We start from the raw sequence: 22,794 nt of genomic DNA on the forward strand, positions 1-22,794 counted from the left end.
GCAGGGTTATCAGGACTGGGGAAGGACTGGGAGTGCAGGGGGCAGGATTGGGAGGAGTGGGACTGGGGAGTGATGTCAGTAGGAGGCTCTGCCTCAGTCACTGACCCCTGTACAATACTCTGCAGATCTGAGAGGCAGACACCGGGCGCCTATTGTTCTGAGGAGAGGGGCACTCACCCACCAAACACCCCGCAGCGGCCAGGTAGGATATTTACCCTTATTCCTGGGGGGATGGGGATAAGAAGGGAAAATTTATTTTATCATGTGCTTAACTTTTTCTGTGGACAAATGAATTGTCAGCTCTTTGGGTCAATGTGGGTATATCTCCTGGGATGAACTTGCTGTTTGGCCACTGTTCTGTTTCCTGCTATATGTGCCCATGTGTATAATGTGCAGAGTCTCTAGTAGCTGGGGAACTACAAGCCTCAGCATGCACTGCCATCCAGTCCGCCTCTGCTTACTGGAGATCATTAACCTGTGTCTATCCATCCATGACCGCCGTCCAGGAATGTTTAACTGGACAGCTGCAGGGGGTCTGAGCTCAGCTAATCCCAGCCCCTAATTAGAGGAGACCCCAGGCCATAATACAAATGTCTGTATACTGGGCGTGTAAAGATGAGGGGAGACAGAGGTATATGTGGTATCATACACTGACCCTCAGCCAAGGAGAATGACATGATGGGGAATATAGTGCTGGGGGGCTCCAGATCCGCCTGACCTCTATTCCTCCGGACACCCCCATATACATGCATGCCCAGCAGCTGCCACAGGAACAAAGGATGCAACATTAAAATCCAGCTGCACCGTCCTTCTTCCTCCAGACATCTGCTATCAGGGGGCATGTTAAATAGCCAATATTCATCTAATGTGCATGGGCACCTTTAGATACAGCATCTCAGCAGGCAGTATCACACATGATAGAATTAGATACAGCAGCTAAACAGGCAGTATCACACATGATAGAATTAGATACAGCAGCTAAACAGGCAGTATCACACATGATAGAATTAGATTTAAAATACTGTATCACACATTATAAGATTAGATACAGCAGCTCAACAGACAGTATCACACATGATAGGATTAGATATAGCAGCTCTGCAGACAGTATCACATATGATAGGCTTAGATACAGCAGCTCAGCAGACAGTATCACACATGATAGGGTTAGATACAGCAGCTCAGCAGACAGTATCACACATGATGGGCTTAGATACAGCAGGTCAGCAGACAGTATCTCACATAGGATTAGATACAGCATCTCAGCAGACAGTATCACACATAGGATTAGATACAGCATCTCAGTAGACAGTATGACACGATAGGCCAAGATTCAGCAGACAGTATCACATATGATAGGCTTAGATACAGCAGCTCAGCAGACAGTATCACATATGATAGGATTAGATATAGCAGCTCAGCAGACAGTATCACACATGATAGGCTTAGATACAGCAGCTCTGCACAGTATCACACATGAGATACAGCAGCTCTGCAGACAGTATCTGGCACTGTCCCTGAAGATCCCAGTAATATAGGGGTACAGTGCAGTTTACATTACATTCAGGGTGTGTGAATATTTACACCTGGGTAATTTGTATATTTTCCTTGGGATGAGATCATTTTCATTGTTCTGGATGTGGGGGCAGATAATTAGCCGGGCCGGGGCTGTAGGGAACCAGACGGTAATGAGTTTCCTTCCTGACACTTTGATGACTGTTTGGCATATCTGGACGCCAGTGATTGTTTCCAGTCCACGAGGCGCTGATTTATACAGAACCCACATGTAGATTACGTACGTTATTTGTGTAGCGCCATCGTCTTCCATGGTGCTGAAAAGTGAGGGATGACAATGCGGTAGCGATATCAAAATGTCCTTCTATAACCTTATACAGTATAAATACACTATGTGCTGGGTGACGCTACTGAAAGAGATATACACTACCAGTGGTGCTCGGGCAATGATCGCATAACCAAGGTGGTGCCCCCTTTATTTTGGGTTCTGCAGCAGGGTGTACAATGAGGTCACATTAATACTGGGTGGCATCTCCCCTTGCTGCGATACAGGCGGCCACTCTGGCATGGTGTGGTCATACAGATGCTGGATATCCTCCTGTGGTCATTCCAAGCTCTTTCATCTTGGTGCCAAAGTGGTTGTTGGCTGCTGTACATGGAAATTCATCCCCCTATCCAGTCCCAGTCATTCTTGATGGGGGAGAGATCTGACGATTGAGCTGCTGCAGACACTGAAGATCATGTTGTGTAGCACAGGCAATGAGTGGCGGCATTATCTTGTTGGAACACCTCATCAAAAAGTCAGTGGGACTGGCTCCACCATGTCCTGGACATACTGAAGGCTGGTTGGTATTCCCTCCATGGATATGATAGCTAATGGCGCACACCATGACACCTGGTGTCAGTCTTGTGTGTCTATGCACTATGCATGATGGCAATCGGCCCTCCTGCAAATTCTTATGCGGTCATCATTAGTACCAAAGCAGAACCTACTTTCATCACTGAACACTACTGTTTGCCATTCAGGCCTCCAGTGGGTTCTCTCTCAGCTCCAGTCTTGGAGATGACGAAAGGTCAGTGGCAGACGAGCTAGTGGAGTGTGTGAATGCAGTCCTGCTTCAAGTAGACGGTTTCTTATGGTTCGGGAGCAGTAATGGCCAGTTCGCAGTGTTCGCCAGCGAACACATGCGGGCTGCCATCTTGACTCACAAGTCCGGCGATGCACAGGTAAGCCCTTACCTGTGCCGGGAGTCGGTCTGAAACAAATGCGGTCACCGGAAGCAGGCAGTTCCGAGAACAGCCCGATGAAGGCCCCCCGGCGGCTGTTCTCGGAACTGCCTGCTCCCGGTGACCGCATTTTATTTCAGACCGACTCACGGCACAGGTAAGGGCTTACCTGTGCATCGCCGGACTTGTGAGTCAAGATGGCAGCTCGCATGTGTTCGCTGGCGAACACTGCGAACTGGCCATCACTGTTCGGGAGGTCACTGCAGGAGCTACTGCAGAACCAATTTGTGATGCCGTGGCTCTCCTTTAAGATCTTGGCGTGCGTCTGTCGGTCTTGACCGTCCAGAGTCCTCTCTATGTGTGTAACCACGTCGTTGACACCACCGACGCACTACAGAAACTTCTCGCCCAACGCTTTGCAAGATTTGAAGGACGGACCATCCAGCTTCTTGAAGTTCACTATTCGGCCCTTTTCAAAATCTGTTTAATTGCACAAATTGTGCAATAGTGAACAATTCATCAACACCTAACGAACAGTGCTGTAAGAGAGAAGATGAAAAACAGTGATGCCAGCCCAAAAAATGTCTGTGGAGCATCTGTATGTAAAGCGAGGATCTTAGAATTTTGATCACTACATGTAACCCTTTAGCATCGCCATATTGTAAAATAGGCTTTTTCTCTTCATTCCCTTAAAGATGTCCCTTTTTTTTTTTTTTTTTACTTTTCAGTAGTTTTAATAGAGGGGTGGGATGGAGCCAGGAGTCGTGGACACCAATACAGACATAGGCCTGATTGCACACGGCCGTTTCAAAATTGCAGTCCCCAATGCATGGGCAACATCCATGCAGCTGCCGCAGACGGATCCAGACCCATTCAACTTAAATGAGTCTGTGATCCGTCTACACCGCAAAAAAATTCTATTTTTTTTTTGCGGTGCGGAGGCACGGAGAGAAACCCCACGTTCTGCACCGTACCTTCAAGCTAATAGGTCCGCATCAGTGATGCTGGGTGCACACGGCCAGGGCCCGTATATTGCGAAGCCCGCTGTTTGCGAGCTGCAATACGGGCACAGCCGAGCAATGGCCATGTTCAAGAGGCTATATACTGTACTTAGGTGGACAACCTCCCCTCTATTGAGAACTGCACGTGTTGAGGGGTACAGGGTGATGAGAAATGGGGACTATATAGGGGGACTATAAGGCTACTTTCACACTTTCGTTTTTGCTGGATCCGGCAGGGTTCAGCAAAAACGTTTCCGTTACTGATACGACAACCGTCTGCATCCGTTATGAACGGATCCTGTTGTATTATCTGTAACATAGCCAAGACGGATCTGTCATGAACTGCATTGAAAGTCAATGGGGGACGGATCAGTTTTCTATTGTATCAGACGGATCCGTTTTGCTGCAGTTTGCTCTCCGGTATGAGAACGGAACGGAATGCATTTTGGAGCGCTCCCTTCTGTTCAGTTACGTTTTGTACCCATTTGACGATGAATGGGGACGTGCTATGACTGATCTCAATACCGCAAAATATTAACGCTAGTGTGAAAGTAGCCTAATAAAAACATAAGGGACCCTAAGGGGACAGTTTAATGAATGACTGTCCATTTGATAGCCACCATCCAGAACGGGGTAGGCAACCTCCGGCACTCCAGCTGTTGTGAAACTACAACTCCCAGCATGCATACTTGCTGTGTTCTTCTCAGAACTCCCTTACAAATGAATGGAGCATGCTGGGAATTGTAGTTTCACAACAGCTGGAGTGACGAGGGTTGCTGACCTCTGATCTAGAACTTTAGGGTGGTGGGGTGCCTTCTGTAAGCCCTGCCTTGGGTGCCTATCCATTAATTGTGTCATGTCAGCTGATCAAAATCAAATAAATTATTTAAATGGCAGTTCCTCAATACTACATATCCGGAGCTGCCCCCCCCCCCCCCCCTTTCTGTAAATGCACCATTCTGACACCAGTATGTATGACATTTTCTAACGACCAGTCCATTTCCAGTCAGTCCTGATAAAGTTGTAGCAGACTATAGCGGTTTTCTTTCCAGTAAAGTGTGCGGGCGAGAGGAGACACTTTGGACTCTGGACTTTCGCTCAACCTCTTAAGAACAAGATTTGGGAACTTCCTTAATCTCCTCAGAAATCCCCTGCAGACTCCCTCCATATACAATGTGTGCAAGCAAGGACTGGGATGGGCTACACAGGGGCCACTCAGACACTTCAGGGGCCCAGTATATATTGTACATTTATATAAACCAAGTGTCACAAAGCAAAGGTCATAACGTGTTTATGCGGTGACGAGCGGGGACGTCGTTTACACCCACAGTAAACACACACACGCCCGGGCACACCCATCAGCCCGCAGCACTGACATCACAGCCAGGAACACCTAGCGTGCACACAGGTGTCTATAGGTGTACGTGTCTATCATATACAAACCCAACGCTGTGTATAGGCCCTCAAAAAGGGGGGGGGGGGGGTATACAAAAGTATTAGGCTAGTAAATCTTATTCAGTTGCAAATAATCAATTCGGCAACATTCTAATATTTTTTTCATTTGAATTCCTCGACATTTTCAAGATCTGTGCTTGCTGTCAGTAAATGGGAATACATCTTGATACAGGTGTGTGACGGATCAGTGCAGCCATTCCCGCTCATCAGAGGGTTTGCTACAAAGTATCAGACAGCTCACAGATCACTGTGTAAGGCTACTTTCACACTAGCGTTCGGGCGGATCCGTTCTGAACGGATCCGCTCATATTAATGCAGACGGAGGCTCCGTTCAGTACGGATCCGTCTGCATTAATAACTTTAAAAAAATTCGCAAGTGCGCAAGTGCGAAAGTAGCCTGCGCGGATCCGTTCAGACTTTCAATGTAAAGTCAATGGGGGACGGATCCGCTTGAAGATTGAGCCACATTGTGGCATCTTCAAACGGATCCGTCCCCATTGACTTAGGCTACTTTCACACTAGCGTTCGGGCGGATCCGTTCTGAACGGATCCGCTCATATTAATGCAGACGGAGGCTCCGTTCAGTACGGATCCGTCTGCATTAATAACTTTAAAAAAATTCGCAAGTGCGCAAGTGCGAAAGTAGCCTGCGCGGATCCGTTCAGACTTTCAATGTAAAGTCAATGGGGGACGGATCCGCTTGAAGATTGAGCCACATTGTGGCATCTTCAAACGGATCCGTCCCCATTGACTTACATTGAAAGTCTGGACGGATCCGCACGGATCCGCACGCCTCCGAACGGCCAGGCGGACACCCGAACGCTGCAAGCAGCGTTCACCTGTCCGTGCGGAGGCGAGCGGAGCGGAGGCTGAACGCCGCCAGACTGATGCAGTCTGAGCGGATCCGCCTCCATTCAGACTGCATCAGGGCTGGACGGCTGCGTTCGGGTCCGCTCGTGAGCTCCTTCAAACGGAGCTCACGAACGGAAACCCGAACGCTAGTGTGAAAGTAGCCTAACATTGAAAGTCTGGACGGATCCGCACGGATCCGCACGCCTCCGAACGGCCAGGCGGACACCCGAACGCTGCAAGCAGCGTTCAGCTGTCCGCCTGTCCGTGCGGAGGCGAGCGGAGCGGAGGCTGAACGCCGCCAGACTGATGCAGTCTGAGCGGATCCGCCTCCATTCAGACTGCATCAGGGCTGGACGGCTGCGTTCGGGTCCGCTCGTGAGCTCCTTCAAACGGAGCTCACGAACGGAAACCCGAACGCTAGTGTGAAAGTAGCCTAAGGCTACATGCACACGAGCGTGTGCCCCCTGTGGCCATATTGTGGCCCGCATACAGCGGGTCCGCAATACACGGGCACTGGCCATGTACATTCCGCATCACGGATTGCGGACCTTCACTTGAATGGGTCTGCAATCACGTTGATGTGGAACGGAGGCACGGATCGGAACCCCACGGAAGCACCACGGAGTGCTTCCATGGTGTTTGTGGCTGTGCCTCCACACCGCAAAAAAGTAGCGCATGCACTACTTTTTTGCGGTGCGGACCGTCGGATGCAGACTTCATTCAAGTGAATGGGTCTGCGATCTGCATGCACCTGCCCCACGGTCTGTGCACGGGCACGGAGCCCATACGTTTGTGTGCATGTAGCCTAAAACTTTATACAAATGTAACAATTTTATTAGGATACTTTCACACTAGCGTTAGAAGAATCGAGCAGGCAGTTCCGTTACCGGAACCGCCTGCCGGACCCCGAAATCCGTATGCAAACGGATATCATTTGTTTCTGGATCTGTCTGCCAAATGTATTGAAATAGCGGATCCGTCTCTCTGGTGTCATCCGGAAAAATGTATCTGGTATTTTTTTTTCTTCACAATTTTAAAGGTCTGCACATGCGCAGACCGGAAAACCGGATCCGTCAATGCGGTAAATTCATGAATACATTTCAATGGAATCGGCAAACCGGCAAGTGTTCTGGAATATTGGCCGGAGAAAATACAGCAGCATGCTGCGGTATTTTCTCCAGCCAAATACCGCAAAAGGGACGGAACAGAAGACCTGATGCATACTGAACGGATTGCTTTCTATTCAGAATGCATTGGGACAAAACTGATGCATTTTTTCCCCGGTATTGAGCCCCTATGACGGAACTCAATATCGAAAAACTTTAACGCTAGTGTGAAAGTAGCTTTAGAAACTTTCAGGACGCTTTGTTATACAGTCATTATAACGGTATTATAACCTGTGACTGTTGTTTCCCGGCAGGAGATGTCTAGCAAACGCATGGTGTCGACCGTTCAGATCACCTTGTCTGCTCCGAAGAGAGCAGAACTTTCACGGAGGAGCCAATCCCCGCAGAATACAGAACCGAAGCAGGTGAGGTCGGATCCTCCTCCTGATGTTGTATCCAGCCTCAAACATCGTCATAATGACTCCTGGATGGACCAGAAGGATCTCCAGAATGGAGGTAAGGTATGGACATTGGCCGATCTTCCCGCCTGTACATTATGGGGGGTCAGTTATTTTACACCACCGTTGCTGCCGGAAAACATGCTTAATTTATGACAGGGTGTGCGCCTCGTCATAAATTAGGCGCATCTTTGGTAATCCTTGTGCCTGCTGGAAAATTAACACCAGCCCCCTTTCAGCAGCTTATATGCCTTTTTCCTGGCTTAAAATTAGTCAATTTGCAGAGCCCCCGCTTGGTGCTCGTCAGAGGCGTAGCTACAGGGGGTGCAGGAGTAGCAGTCGCTACCGGGACCAGGAGCCTGAGGGGCCCAAAGACCCTTGTGCTGCATAAGAAGACACTGGTATTATAGAAAGTGCATACTGGTCAAGTTACACCTCTGGCTGGAGGGAAGGGGTTAGGTCAAGAATTTGGCATGGCCTCAGGCAGCAGGAAGGCAGTGAGGTACGGGGGGCCCAAGCTGAACTCTTGCACTAGGGCCCATGAGCCTTTAGCTATACCCCTGGTGGTCGTATGTGTCAAATAAAGCATAAAAATGCTGTGTAGTTAAAAAGTCATAAAAAAAGGAGTCATGCGAGAATTTTACACCAAAGAGAGGCGTAAAACTGTTTGTAAATGACCCCCTATATCTGTAGAAGTGCAGCGCTCCTGAACTATCAATGTACTATGATGATATTGGCACCTGATGAATGCTCACAGGGCTTGTGTCCAGGGAGAAGGGGTCTGAAGAGGTTTGTATTTCTTTATGGCCGGATTGGGGGTATATGATACTTTCTCCCCCTTTATGATCCACTCCTGATTTTTGCTTAAAATAATGCCATAGGAAACCTGAACAAATGAGTGTATCTCCACATTTTTGTGCTGCAGTCTGCTTCTCTCACTATTTGCAGCCTAAGGCCCCTTTCACACAAGCGAGTATTCTGCTTGGATGCGATGCCTTAGTTGAACGCATTGCACCCGCACTGAATCCCGACCCATTCATTTCTATGGGGCTGTTCACATGAGCGGTGATTTTCATGCATCACTTATGCGTTGCGTGAAAATCGCAGCATGCTCTATTTTGTGCGCAAGCAATTGCGGATGGGGTGCGATTTTCACGCACGGCTGCTAGGAGACGATCGGGATGGAGACCCAATCATTATTATTTTCCCTTATAATATGGTTATAAGGGAAAATAATAGCATTCTGAATACAGAATGCATAGTACAATAGCAATAGATATATAATAAAAAAAAATAAAAAAAATTTAACTCACCTTAATCCACCTGATTGCGCAGCCGGCATCTCTTCTGTCTGTCTTCTGTGCTGTGTGCAGTAACAGGACCTGTGGTGACATCACTCCGGTCATCACATGATCCATCACCATGGTAAAAGATCATGTGATGACCGGGGTGACGTCACCACAGGTCCTGTTCCTCCACACAGCTAAGATGAAGACAGAAGGAGATGCCGGCTTCGCGATCAAGTGGACTAAGGTGAGTTAAAAAAAATATATTTAACCCCTCCAGTGCTATTTTACAATCTACAGAACACCGATCCCAAGCCCGAACTTCTGTGAAAAAGTTCGGGTTTGGGTACCAAACATGCGCGATTTTTCTCACGCGAGTGCAAAACGCATTACAATGTTTTGCACTCGCGCGGAAAAATCGTGCGTGTTCCCGCAACGCACCCGCACATTTTCCCTCAACGCCCGTGTGAAAGAGGCCTAAGGGCTCATGTCCAAGAGCGTAAGCCCTAAGTGGCTTGGGCACGACCGTGGGGCAACCGCATGCGGATCGCAGACCCAGTCACTTAAATGGGATCCGCGATCCGCATCCGACGGTCCGCACCGCAAAAAAGTAGTGCATGCACTACTTTTTTGCGGAACAGAAACACTCCGTAGTGCTTCCGTTTTGCACCGCATCTACGGATTTGCGGACCTGTTCAAGTGAATGGGTCCGCATTTGTGATGCGGAATGCGCACGGCTGGTGCCCCGTGTATTGTGAACCCGCCGTATGCGGCATGTGGGCAACGGCCGTGGGCATGAGCCCTAACAGAACACAATTTACTATTCCCGGTTATCAGCCAGGGCTAGGGAGAGCGTGATTGTAATGCCTCGTTTATACTGCCCTGTTTCAGTGCAGATTATCGGGAACAAACGCTCCGTCTAAAGGCAAACCACCCAACAAAAGAGCGAAATTCTTCATCATCAGGTGAAATGCGGACACCTCAATCATCGATGCCGGGCAGTAGATCGTCTAAACAGTGATCTGCAGCCCAAAAACAATGCAGCTGTATGAGGACGAGCGATAGCAGTAGTGACCGCTCGTCCTCATACTGTGGAGGTGATTGCTGCATGTAAATGCAACGCTTCACCTCCACTAAGGAGCAAGCAGTGTAAATAAGACAGGTGACTGCAACCTACGGTTCTCTGTTATCAGCCATTTCAGGCTGTGATGAGAGACAGGAAGTGAAGAAACCTCCCTGCCCCTATGATCACAACTTATGTCACAGGGCTGATATCATCTGTTCCTCTCAGGCTGCATTCACACAGTCAGTGTTTAGTCAGTGATTTCCATCAGTGATTGTGACAAAACCAGGATTGGAGAGAGCCGCACCTGGTTTTGACTCATAATCACTGAACGAACGCTGACTGTATTGTATATATTGTATATAATATTAATATTCATGGCCACCCCTGATTTGTGACCTGAATGATGGCCCCGCTGCCCCAGGACTTTTTAGTAACTTTATCTCATACAGAGGTCACCACCAAGAAATATTTAGTCCCTGCTGGGCTTTACGCTCAGTCCTGCATCTGACATGGTTGGGGGACAAATGTTTGGATGAATGTTCCTTCGCCTAATCCTTGGCCTGTCTAAACAACCCGAAAATGAGCAACTGCTGGCCGATCAGATCTTTTATGTCAGCAAAATCTGCCCGTGTGAACAAGGATGCACGGCCAACATACTGTAAAGTGTAGGGGGTACAAGAGATTGTAGAAATGGCCATTAGTTCCCTTAAGAGGCTGAATAAAGGAACGCTGAACGGCACTTTCAGCCCCGCATCGGGATATGTAAAAGGACCCTTTAGAAGCACTAATCTAACACATCGGTGTTTATGGGGCGGTCTGGTGGGGGAGTCATTTATCTTGTTTGCGAGGACATCTGAAGGACAATCAATGGCCATCACTGTTCAGCATTCACTAGACATTTGTATTGTATCTGCCCCTCGTAGTTATTCCAGGAATTTACCCCCCTCGTCCCTGGGCTGCCTGGATCGTCAACAGTTTATAATGTGGGGGAGCCCAAGGAGAATCTGTACAAGGCACCAGTCAATGAGCAGATCAATATCATCTCCCCAGCGGCTCCACCAGTAATATAGCCGGAAGGTGTTTGCCCTAATTGTCCTGAATAGAATGGTCGTTAAATATATCAACCCCCATCGCTTGTCAGAAAAAGAAGGCATGGCCTCCAAGTCATCCGACCTAACACTTTTAAACATAACAGGGGTCATTTACTAAATACCGGTGTTTCACATGTCCGTGTTAGTAAAAACCCTTCAGGAGTAAGATCCCACCAATTTATAAACGGGCGCCAAAACCGAAATCTACTGCAGACAGGAGCTGGAGTAGATTTCTGATGTAATGTGCGCCAATTTACTGGCACGTATATTGGGCAGTAAAGGTCCCGGCCTCCTTAAGCCCCCTTTTTAGGATAATGGCGAGTGTTAGAAAAAACTAAAAAGTTGCCAAGTTGCAACAAAACTTGAGACTTTTCTACGGCAGAATACTGATGTAGAGCTATAATAAATGACCCCCAACGAGTGGTGCGACCTGGCATAACGCCATAGCGGCTGACTATTGCTCATTCTGTGCATATGACAATATAATTCCATCCTGGTCCCAGTGTATCCAGATACACAGGAGCTTCTGGGGTAAACACTACACACTATGGGCAACATTATAGGAGTGGCTGGTTAACTGCGCCCTCTAGGGGCCTGTGGCTGAATCTTCCTTTTGAAAGCGTTGCTAACTTGAAAAAACTTTTTATATGTCATAGAGACATATCAAAAGTTTTGATTGGTGCGGATCTGGGTGCTGAGACCCCCACCGATCTCTAACCCTAAGTTCACACCTGAGCGTTTTACAGCGCGTTCACACGCGCTGTAAAACGCTCAACACGTGAAAACCAATGCTTCCCTATGGCCCTGGTTCACACTTGAGCGTTTTACAGCGCGTTTGAACGCACTGTAAAACGCCCGACGCATAAACAAGTTCTTGAGCTTTTGTCGTGCGTTTTGGCCATAGACTCATTGGACAACACTGCAGTCAATCACACAAACGCGTGTCAAACGCGCGTTTACTATTGCAAAAACCGTGCATAAAAACGTGCGACTAAAACGCGCGTTTCAGAAACGCTCAGGTGTGAACCCAGGGTAAAACAAGGGGAGAGATGTGCATGCATATTGCGCTCTTTCCTCCATGCTGAATACATGTGCTATATTATGGAATATCAAAAGTTAGAGACTAGTGTTGAGCGAAATTCTGTTTTCAAGTTCGGCGTACGAAGTTCGGGTTATCTAAGAATTACGTTATGGATTCCGCTACCACGGACCATAAGTTATAACCCGAACCTTGTACGCCAAACTTGAAAACAGAAGTTCGTTCATCCCTATTAGGCCTCATGCACGCAGCCGTATTGCGACCCGCAAACGGCGGGTCGGCAATCCACGGCCGCCGGCTATGTGCACCACGCATTATGAATGTGGACCCATTCACTTAAATGGGTCTGTAATTACGGAGATGTGGAACGGAGTCACGGAACGGAACACCGGAAGCACTACAGAGTGCTTCCGTGGTGTTTCTTTCAGTTTTTCCGCACCGCAAATAAATGACGTCATATTTTCTTGCGGTGCGGACAGACCAAGGACCCATTCAAGTTGAATGGGTTGGGCCCGCTGCACGGCCGTGTGCATGAGGCCTTAGTGACGATTTATGGCAGTGCTAACTAAACTTAGGTAATTTACCCAAAACTGGGTAAGGTTTCCATCAAACACACTTTTTTTTTCCTGGCTTGTAAAAAATGCCATAAATTTCATGTGTGTGTTTTTCTTTTTTTGTGTTTTTTATGCAGACATTTTTGTCATCTACTTTTCAGATGCTTTTTTTTCCTATAGAGAAGCCTATGGAAAAACACCAGAAAAAAAAATCACAATACCTACCATATGCTGATTTTGTGAAATGTACCAAAAGTGAGGAAAACCCCACAAGAAATGTACAGTTTGTATTGTATTTCATATGTCTATTGAATTCCTGCTAAAACTTGGCCATGGCATTTACAGAAGCGGTGTCAAATATCCAGCAGGAAATACTGTATTACTAAAATCATGTGTGACCCCTTTAATGGGGTTGTGCCGCTGCATAACATTTTCTAACCCCTACCCCCACCCCACGGGACCTATTGCTCCTTGGGTCCACCACTGTCTCCTCCAGACTTCCCGGCGAGGGAGGGGGGGGGGGGGGTTAAAAACTGATGACGAGCTGGACAACCCCTTTAAAGATTGCAACATGTACTAAAATATATTGGAACATATCACAAAGTATTCCTTTAAGACGACGATTGATTAAATTATCAAAGGCAAATTGTGGAAATGACATGAAGATCATTCAGTAATATTTTTATAACATCATGAGGGGCCTGATGATTATGATGAGAAGAACAGACTTTGGGTTAAAACTCCATTCAGACAGAATAGAAAAGCTTGCGCAGATCCGAAGGCCTGCTGCAGGGGAGAGCACATTTTGATGTAAGGTTATGAGGCGGTGAACGCACAGGAGTTACCCGTATTGCCCTACCTCGCAGATCAGGACCCTGTGAGCAGGAGATGGACGGCGATATTACATCACACATTCCTCATATTTGATAAGATCTCAGTACAAACAATTCTAGAGAAATTCCAGTAACTAGAAGACAGTTCCCTCCGCCCCCGCCCAGATCCTTAAGGCCCCCGTGCACGCCAGCGTATTGTTGGGTGAACCCACCGAGAACATCAGGTTTGGGCCATAGTCTAATGCAGGGATCAGCCACCTCCGGCACTCCAGCTGTTGTGAAATTACAACTCCCAGCAAGCTCCATTCACTTCTATGGGAGTTCTGAGAACAGCCAAGCAAGTGTGCATGCTGGGAGTTGTAGTTTCACCACACCTGGAGTGCCGGAGGTTGCTGATCCCTGGTCTAATGCGTATGAGGAGCTTCTGATTCTACCGCGACAGATGATGTCAAGGGAGAGAAGGAGCAGGAAAAGTGAATATTGTTGCTTTGGGCTACTTTCACAGTAGCGTTTCTTTTTTCCGGTATTGAGATCCGTCATAGGGTCTCAATACCGGAATAAAAATGCTTCTGTTTTTGTCCCCATTTATTGTCAATGGGGACAAAATGGAACCGAACAGAACGGAATGCTTTAAAATGCATTCCGTTCCGTTTGGTTGCGTTCTCATACCGGAGAGCAAACCACAGCATGCTCTGGTTTCCTCTCCGCCATGGGATGCGGACCAAGACGGATCTGATATGACCCACAATGCAAGTCAATGGGGAAGGATCCGTTTAACTCTGACACAATAGAAAACTGATCCGTCCCCCATTGACTTTCAATGGAGTTCATGACGGATCCGTCTCGGCTATGTTAAAGATAATACAACCGGATCCGGCGCATGCAGATGGTTGTATTATCCGTCTAGCCCTGCCGGATCCAGCAAAAACGCTAGTGGGAAAGTAGCCTTATCCTTTTGTTCTCCTAGGAAGTGTCTGGCGTCGGCTTTCTCCCCTTTCCCTCTTGACAAAACAATACACGATCAGCCGAACTAAGCATTTATGTGTATGAGAGAGTAAGGAAAGATGGCTGTCGGACGAACGATCATTCCTCCAACAGCATTTGACTCTTTACTGTCATCTGGTGCCGCTGTTATTGGGATGGGACTGCAGCAGGGTGTTTCTATACGTAGGGATGCTTGCTGTCTGTCATAACAACTCATCCATCTCTTCCCAGATCTCCCAATATTTCCCCCTGACACATTCCTGGATGAGATCCCAGAAGACTGCCTCGGCCCAGACCTCCCGCCTCCACCCCCACCACCTCCAGTTATGCCGCTGTCCCCTAAACGTGTCCCCCTAGAACCTTCCCCGGCTCCTATCCCAGACTCTTTAAGTCTTGAGTTACAGAAGCTGGAGCTCACCCTGCCTCCACCTTCCCAGGTAAGTGCATGACCTATTCATAAATAAATGCAGGAAACGCGTATGGAGCTGCATTCACAATTCTGCTGGTTGCTGCTGCCACTGCCGCAGTCCAACACCTGAGCTTCACCAAACTCTCTAAATGATCATATGTCTGGTGTGGACACTACATCTCCCGCAATGCAACACAGCAGAACATGCTCTGGCCAGACACTGATTATTATTAATTATTATTAATTATTTAAGCGCCATTCATTCCATAGCGCTGTACATATGATAAGCGGTGCACATACATAACAGACAATTGTACTAATCATAAACAAGATGAGTTACAAACTGGTACAGAAGGAGAGAGGGCCCTGCCCGTGAGGGCTTACAATCTACATGGTATGGGAGAAGGACACAGTAGGTGCGGGTTGGGTTGGTCATGGCGGTATAGAGGCAGCAGGGTCATTGGTTGTAGGCTTGTCTGAAGAGGTGGGTTTTCAGGTTTCTTTTGTAGGATTCCACTGTAGGTGAGAGTCTGATGTGTTGGGGTAGCGAGTTCCAGAGTATGGGGGATGCACGGGAGAAATCTTGGAGTCGATTGTGGGAAGAGGCGATAAGAGGAGAGGAGAGGAGGAGGTCTTGTGAGGATCGGAGAGTGCGTGTGGGGATGTATCGGGAAAGTAGCTCAGAGATGTAGGGAGGGGACAGGTTATGGACGGCCTTGTATGTGTTTGTCAGTACTTTGAAGTGGATTCGTTGGGCAATGGGGAGCCAGTGAAGGGATTGGCAGAGGGGAGAGGCAGAGGAGTAATAAGGTGAGAGGTGGATTAGTCGGGCAGCAGAGTTGAGGATAGATTGGAGGGGTGCGAGGGTGCTAGATGGAAGGCCACAGAGGAGAATGTTGCAGTAGTCTAGGCGGGAGATAATGAGGGCATGTACGAGCATTTTCGCAGATTCAAAGTTAAGGAAAGCACGGATGCGGGAGATGTTTTTGAGTTGGAGGCGGCAGGTGGTGGAAAGGGCTTGGATGTGCGGTCGGAAGGAAAGGGCAGAATCTAAGGTCACTCCAAGGCAGCGGGCTTTTTTGACTGGGGATAATGTGCAGCCATTGATCGTGATAGATAGGTCTGTTGGGGGGGTTGAACAAGATGGGGGAAAGATTATGAATTCTGTCTTATCCATGTTAAGTTTAAGAAAGCGAGAGGCGAAGAAGGATGATATAGAAGATAGACATTGTGGGATTCTTGATAGTAAGGTGGTGATGTCTGGACCAGAAAGGTAGATTTGTGTGTCATCAGCATAGGAGTGATACTGAAAGCCATGGGACTCTATGAGCTGTCCCAGGCCAAAAGTGTAGATTGAGAAGAGCAGGGGTCCTAGGACAGAGCCTTGCGGGACACCAACAGAGAGGGCATGAGACGAGGAGGTGGTGCGGGAGTGGGAGACGCTAAACGTCCGGTCTGTGAGGTATGATGTGATCCAGGAGAGAGCCAGGTCAGTGATGCCAAGAGATGAGAGAGTTTGCAACAGAAGGGTGTGGTCAACAGTGTCGAAGGCAGAGGACAGGTCAAGGAGAAGGAGGACAGAGTATTGTTTCTTGGTTTTGGCTGTCAGTAGGTCATTGGTGACTTTGGTAAGGGCAGTCTCGGTCGAGTGGTGGGTTCGGAAGCCGGATTGTAGGCGGTCAAAGAGGGAGCAAGAGGAGAGGTGGGAGGACAGTTCAGAATGGACATGTTGTTCAAGTAGCTTTGAGGCATACGGAAGAAGTGATATGGGGCGATAACTGGACAAGGAAGATGGGTCAAGTGAAGGCTTTTTGAGGATGGGTGTAATGGTAGCATGTTTAAAAGCAGAGGGGAAGACACCAGAGTTTAGTGATAGATTGAAGAGATGAGTTAGGGCTGGGATAAACACTGGGGTGAGGTTAGGGATGAGGTGGGATGGGATCGGGTCAAGTGCACAGGTGGTGAGATGTGATCTGGAGAGTAGAGTGGAGAGTTTTTCTTCTGTAATGGTGGAGAAGCGGGTTTTAGGGGGAGAGGACCGAGCAGATGTGTAGAGGGTCTGTGGGGACTGTGTAGTAAAGCTTTCTCTGATGTGGACTATCTTTTGTTTGAAATATTTGGCAAAGTCCTCAGCTGAGAAGAGAGGAGAGTGTGGGGGCGCTGGGGGGCGGAGAAGGGAGTTAAAAGTGCTAAAAAGTTGTTTAGGGCTGTGTGACAGGGAAGATATGAGAGATGAGAAGTAGGCCTGTTTTGCATCAGCGAGTGAGGATTTGAATATGAGAAGGGATTGCTTGTATGCAGTGAGAAGATCTATAGAAGGGGATTTTTTCCATCGTCGCTCAGCAGCCCTGGAAGCTTGTCTGAGTTTCTTGGTCAGATTGGTGTGCCAGGGTTGTCTGTTGATTTTCCGGATTTTGTTATGTGTGAGGGGGGCAACAGTGTCCAGAGCTGTACTTATTGTGGTGTTGTATAGGGTGGTAGCAGCTTCTGGGTCTTGGAGGCAACAGATGGTAGAGAGTGGGAGAAGAGAGTCAGAAAGCAAGCGAAGGTCGAGATGTTTAAGGTTCCTGCGGGGGTGTGCTGGTGTGTGGACCGGTGGGGCTACAGAAGAGACCAGTGAAGAGAAGGTGAGTAGGTTGTGGTCGGATAGAGGGAGAGGCGAGTTAGAAAGGTTAGATAGGGAGCAAAAGCGGGTAAAGATCAGATCCAGAGTGTGACCATCTCTGTGGGTGGGAGCTGAGGACCACTGTGATAGGCCGAAGGAGGAAGAGAGCGACAGGAGTTTAGAGGCGGCCGAGTGGCAGGTGTCAATAGGGATGTTGAAGTCACCCATGATGATAGTGGGGATGTCGGCAGAAAGAAAGTGTAGCAGCCAGGTGTTGAAGTGGTCAAGAAAGATGGTTGCTGGGCCTGGAGGGCGGTAAATGACAGCTACTTGAAGGTTGGAGGGAGAGTAGATGCGAACAGAGTGTACTTCAAATGAGGTGAGCGTAATGGAGGGTGGCAGTGGAGTTGGGCTGTAGGAGCAGGTGTCTGATAGGAGAAGACCAACTCCTCCACCATGTTTGCAGCCGGGGCGGGGGGTGTGAGTGAATTGAAATCCACTATAAGAGAGTGCAGCAGGGGAGGAGGTGTCTGAGGGTGTCAGCCATGTTTCTGTGAGACCCAGAAAGGAAAGGTTTTGAGAGATAAACAGTTCGTGAATGTACGACAGTTTGTTACGGACAGAGCGCGCGTTCCATAATGCTCCTGCAAGAGGAGCCAAAGGGGCAGGGGTCAGAGGAATGGTAATTAGGTTTAAGGGGTTGCAGGAATTTGTAGAAAGAGATTTGTAGTGGTACATGGAGGTGAAGGTGGGGATTTGCTGAGGGGGTCCTGGATTTGGAGAGATATCACCAGCAGTAAGGAGAAGCAGAGAAAGTGTTAATAGGTGAGAATAAGAGAGGGCATGAGGTGTCTGTGTGTGTTTGGGAAGGAAGTGTTTTATGTTTGCAAACAGGTTTGTGCAAGCTATCAGATGAGAAGGTAAGATGGAAGAAGAGATGAATAGTTCCTTGCTGGGTGAATGGATGTGGGGGTATTTCAGGAGGTTGTGGAAAGGTAGGAGGAGTAAGAGGAAAAATGTAAACATTGTTTGCATTGACTATGCCTAATTACCTGAGGTCCCCTTCTGGTCCAATTCTGGTATAATTCAGACTGTGCACTTAAGGAGTTGCACTTGAGAGATGTTGCAGGTGAAAGAGTTACCGTAGATGAAAGGTCTCGTGGCGTGACAGGAACAGGAAACCAGCGGCAATGTGAATGCAGCTCTGGATGTGACTGGAGGAGAACACACAATGTAACTGGTACAAGTAAAAAAAAAAAAAAAAGTGTTAATGAATATTGCCAGTCTCTGTGCCCCTCTACATTTAAGACTGTCCTCCAAATATGAGCAGTCAATATGGTTGCTAGAAATCACTGACTCTTCAATCCATTCTATACAGAAACCGTTGACGTCTCCATCACCAAAGCCTGTGAAACCGCCGTCCGTGCCCAATAACCAGCACAGAAGAGAGGAGGTCGCTCCAGGGAAGCAGAGTGTGAACGGCTACAAAGGGAAGCAGGAAGGCTCAGGTACGTGAGATCTATCAGCGCATTCCTAGCCCATAATGCAACCTCCTCGACGTAGCCTGCGAATGCAGGGAGTGCCAGGCGGGACAAGCCGAGGCAGCTGTCTCTGGCGGCGTGGTTTGGAGGGCAACGTGATGCAAGAAAGTCATAACCTGAGAACAGCAGCAGGAGACAAGGGCATGAAATCCTTGGTAATCCGCCATCTCGATCGCAGTTTGGTTGCAGTTACAGGTATTTCCCTGTTACCAGCTATCGCTCCATATATTAGGTGCATTCACACAACCGTATGTATTATACGGTCTGCAAAAAATACAGATGATGTTCGCATTGCACATTGTTTTTTTGTGGATCCATTGTAACCATGCCTATTCTTGTTCACAAAACGGACAAGACTAGGACATGCTCTATCTAATTTGTGGGGCTGCGGAACGGACAGCACACCATGAGTTGTCTGTATTTTTTTGCAGCCCCTCTAAAATGCAGATCAGATGCGGAGCAAAAATAAGGTTGCGTGAATGGGGCCTTTAGTGTGTATAACGGCGCAGATCCTGATCATTAACTGTCGGGGGTGGAGGTTTGTGGCCGCTGATCATCCAGTACATGACATTAGTGCAGGACGCGCTGACCTCATGGTTACCGGAGATGCGTTAGATACCGAATATTCTACAGGATGCAATAATTACAAACTGATTTTTTTCTTTATTTTCTACTTCAGACATTTGTGCCTTCTGCCATAAAACCATCCTCTCCAACACCGCCACCATCGAGGCCATGAAGAAGCAGTACCATGCCAGCTGCTTCACCTGCCGAAAGTGTCACCGACTCCTGGCCGGTCAGATGTACTACCAGAAAGATGGACAGCCGATCTGTGACCACTGCTATAAGGTACAGGGTCCAATGGACGGGATACATGGCAGACAGTATCACACATGATAGGATTAGATACACCAGCATAGCAGACAGTATCACACATGATAGGATTAGATACACCAGCATAGCAGACAGCATCACACATGATGGGATTAGATACAGCAGCTCAGCAGACAGTATCACACATGATAGGATTAGATACAGCAGCTCAGCAGACAGCATCACACATGATAGGATTAGATACAGCAGCTGAGCAGACAGTATTATAGATGAGCGAATTTCATGTTATGAAATTTGTTCACGCTTCGTTTGGTGGTAAAAGCAGAATTGCGTTATGGATTCCGTTACCACGGACCAAAACGCAATTCTATTCCATGTGGAGGACCTTGAATAAATGCATTAGATGAGATGAGGTTAGACCAATAAAGACAGTAGCAAGGTGCAGAAGTGGTAACGCCACTCTGGGGTGTTACAGAGGTCCTGCCGATCCCCATATTCTCCTCTTCCAATTAAAAATTGTGATACTTGAAAATGGGCAGCTCCATAATACAAAAATACTGATGATCCTGAGGTGGTGACAGAGTCCTGAACCTGCAGCAGATGAGTGATGTGACCGGTTACTGCAGTATATTATACCTGCACCATTACATTACTTTGGGGAGATTTTGCTGGAATGGGGTACAATACAAATGACTAGGCACAAGTTCAACTTAACAGGTTTTTTCCGTGTTTTTCTTTTTTTAGGACACATTGGAGAAGTGCGCCAAATGTAAGACCCTGATTCTGCAGCACATTGTCCGTGCACTGGGCAACTGCTACCACCCAGAATGCTTCACGTGTGTGGTGTGTAACCGGACCATCGCGGACGAGAGTTTTGCTGTGGATGAGCACAACGATGTTCACTGCGCAGAGGATTATTACAGGTTGGGACTGCAGATTATATTATACATTAGTGTGCCAGGGTAGAGGAATAGTATATAAGATATATGGTGTGCCAGGGTAGAGGGATAGTATATATGACACATTATATGGTGTGCCAGGGTAGAGCGACAGTATATATGACATTATATGGTGTGCCAGGGTAGAGAGAGAGTATATATGACACATTATATGGTGTGCCAGGGTAGAGCGATAGTATATATGACATTATATGGTGTGCCAGGGTAGAGGGATAGTATATATGACACATTATATGGTGTGCCAGGGTAGAGGGATAGTATATAACATATATGGTGTGCCAGGGTAGATAGATAGTATATGTGACACATTATATGGTGTGCCAGGGTAGAGCGATAGTATGTATGACATTATATGGTGTGCCAGGGTAGAGGGATAGTATAAATGACATTATATGGTGCCAGGGTAGAGGGATAGTATATATGACACATTATATGGTGTGCCAGGGTAGAGAGAGTGTATATATGACACATTATATAGTGTGCCAGGGTAGAGAGAGTGTATATATGACACATTATATAATGTGCCAGGGTAGAGAGATAGTATATAACATATATGGTGTGCCAGGGTAGATAGATAGTATATGTGACACATTATATGGTGTGCCAGGGTAAAGGGATATAGTATATAGGACACATTATATGGTGTGCCAGGGTAGAGGGATAGTATATAGGACACATTATATGGTGTGCCAGGGTAAAGGGATATAGTATATATGACACATTATATGGTGTGCCAGGGTAGAGAGATAGTATATATGACACATTATATAGTGTGCCAGGGTAGAGAGATAGTATATAACATATATGGTGTGCCAGGGTAGAGGGATAGTATATATGGCAGGGGTCAACAACCTCCGGCACTCCAGCGTTTGTGTGAGTCTGCATGCTGGGAGTTGTAGTTTTACAATGGCTGGAGCGCAGAGGCTGTTGACCCCCTGTTATATGGTGGGACAGTGTATATCTTATACCCCCTTCACACATGAAGTCTTTTTAGTTTGCAAATGGCCGCTGGAGATTTACAAGCCGCTTGTCTTGTCGTATTACAGGAAATATGCACCTATTTGCAATTCTTGCCACGATCCCATATTGCCTAAAAATGGACAAGATTCCTATAAAATTGAATGTATGGGACACAACTACCATGAGAACTGCTATCGCTGTGAGGTGGGTATGGTCAGCATGTGATGTCGCGCTCACGTTCTTTGGGGTTAGCACGGTCCCTCAGGACTTTCTCATCTGCATTTTCTTCCAGAAATGTCAAGTGCTTCTGTCCCTGGATCCAACAGACAGCGGCTGCTTCCCCCTGAAAGGCCATTTACTGTGCAAGCCCTGTCACCTGTCATGGAACAATGAGGCGTCCTAACCATCGGGGCCGAGCCGAGACCAAAAGCAGAATTCACCCCACATCCTGATGTCCTACAGGTTGTCACAGGCGTCCTAATATCACATCTAAGAGTGAAATCTGACAACTCACAACAGAAAAAGCGAGATTCACCCAGTGCTCCAGATGGTAGTCACGTGGGGAGGAGGGGGCTCAATGTGGCACATTTCCAGACCCCTATCTCCGGACAAAACACTTCATGGTATTTGGATGCCATCCACTTGCACCTTAATATACACTGTGCTGATTGTATAGAGCGTCGCCTCCGCACGTATCACATGTGTCTGCACGTTCTGTACTCGCCAGTGATAAATACAATCACAACATGATACGACTCCTCTATTATTATAACAGCCTGAGCTATCACACATGGGGGGGCAGTGTACCGCCCTGGTGTCAGTATGATAACCCACGGCGCCAAACATTCCTGACTGCTGCCAGAGATGATAATAATACCGCCATATGACCTCATTCATGCTTAGCATTTACCACAGATATTGGAGGACTATGAAGGAATTTTTGCAAAATGTAGCATGTCAATAATATTTGTATGTAACATATAATCATCATCAGTAACACACAAGGTGACATCACAGAC

General features: G+C 47.5%; 1 protein-coding gene and 1 long non-coding RNA gene across 2 annotated transcripts in view; one reads left to right on the forward strand and one right to left on the reverse strand.

The window, feature by feature from the left end:
* LOC122929042 overlaps positions 1-18,852 on the reverse strand; it is a 30,132-nt gene extending 11,280 nt beyond the window's left edge. The window contains exon 1 of the long non-coding RNA XR_006387951.1: positions 18,534-18,852. This is a non-coding gene — a long non-coding RNA (uncharacterized LOC122929042). The remainder of the gene's footprint in view (positions 1-18,533) is intronic.
* FBLIM1 (filamin binding LIM protein 1) lies at positions 47-22,525 on the forward strand. The gene is made up of 8 exons (XM_044282478.1): positions 47-202; positions 7,471-7,672; positions 14,699-14,904; positions 18,860-18,989; positions 19,702-19,871; positions 20,601-20,779; positions 21,862-21,979; positions 22,068-22,525. Exons 2-8 carry the CDS (start codon positions 7,474-7,476, stop codon positions 22,176-22,178), a joined length of 1,113 nt encoding a protein of 370 aa, XP_044138413.1. The 5' UTR covers positions 47-202; positions 7,471-7,473; the 3' UTR covers positions 22,179-22,525.
* The last annotated feature ends 269 nt before the right edge of the window (positions 22,526-22,794 follow it).

This window comes from Bufo gargarizans, chromosome 2 (genome assembly GCF_014858855.1).
Source record: "Bufo gargarizans isolate SCDJY-AF-19 chromosome 2, ASM1485885v1, whole genome shotgun sequence".
NCBI lineage: Eukaryota > Metazoa > Chordata > Amphibia > Anura > Bufonidae > Bufo > Bufo gargarizans.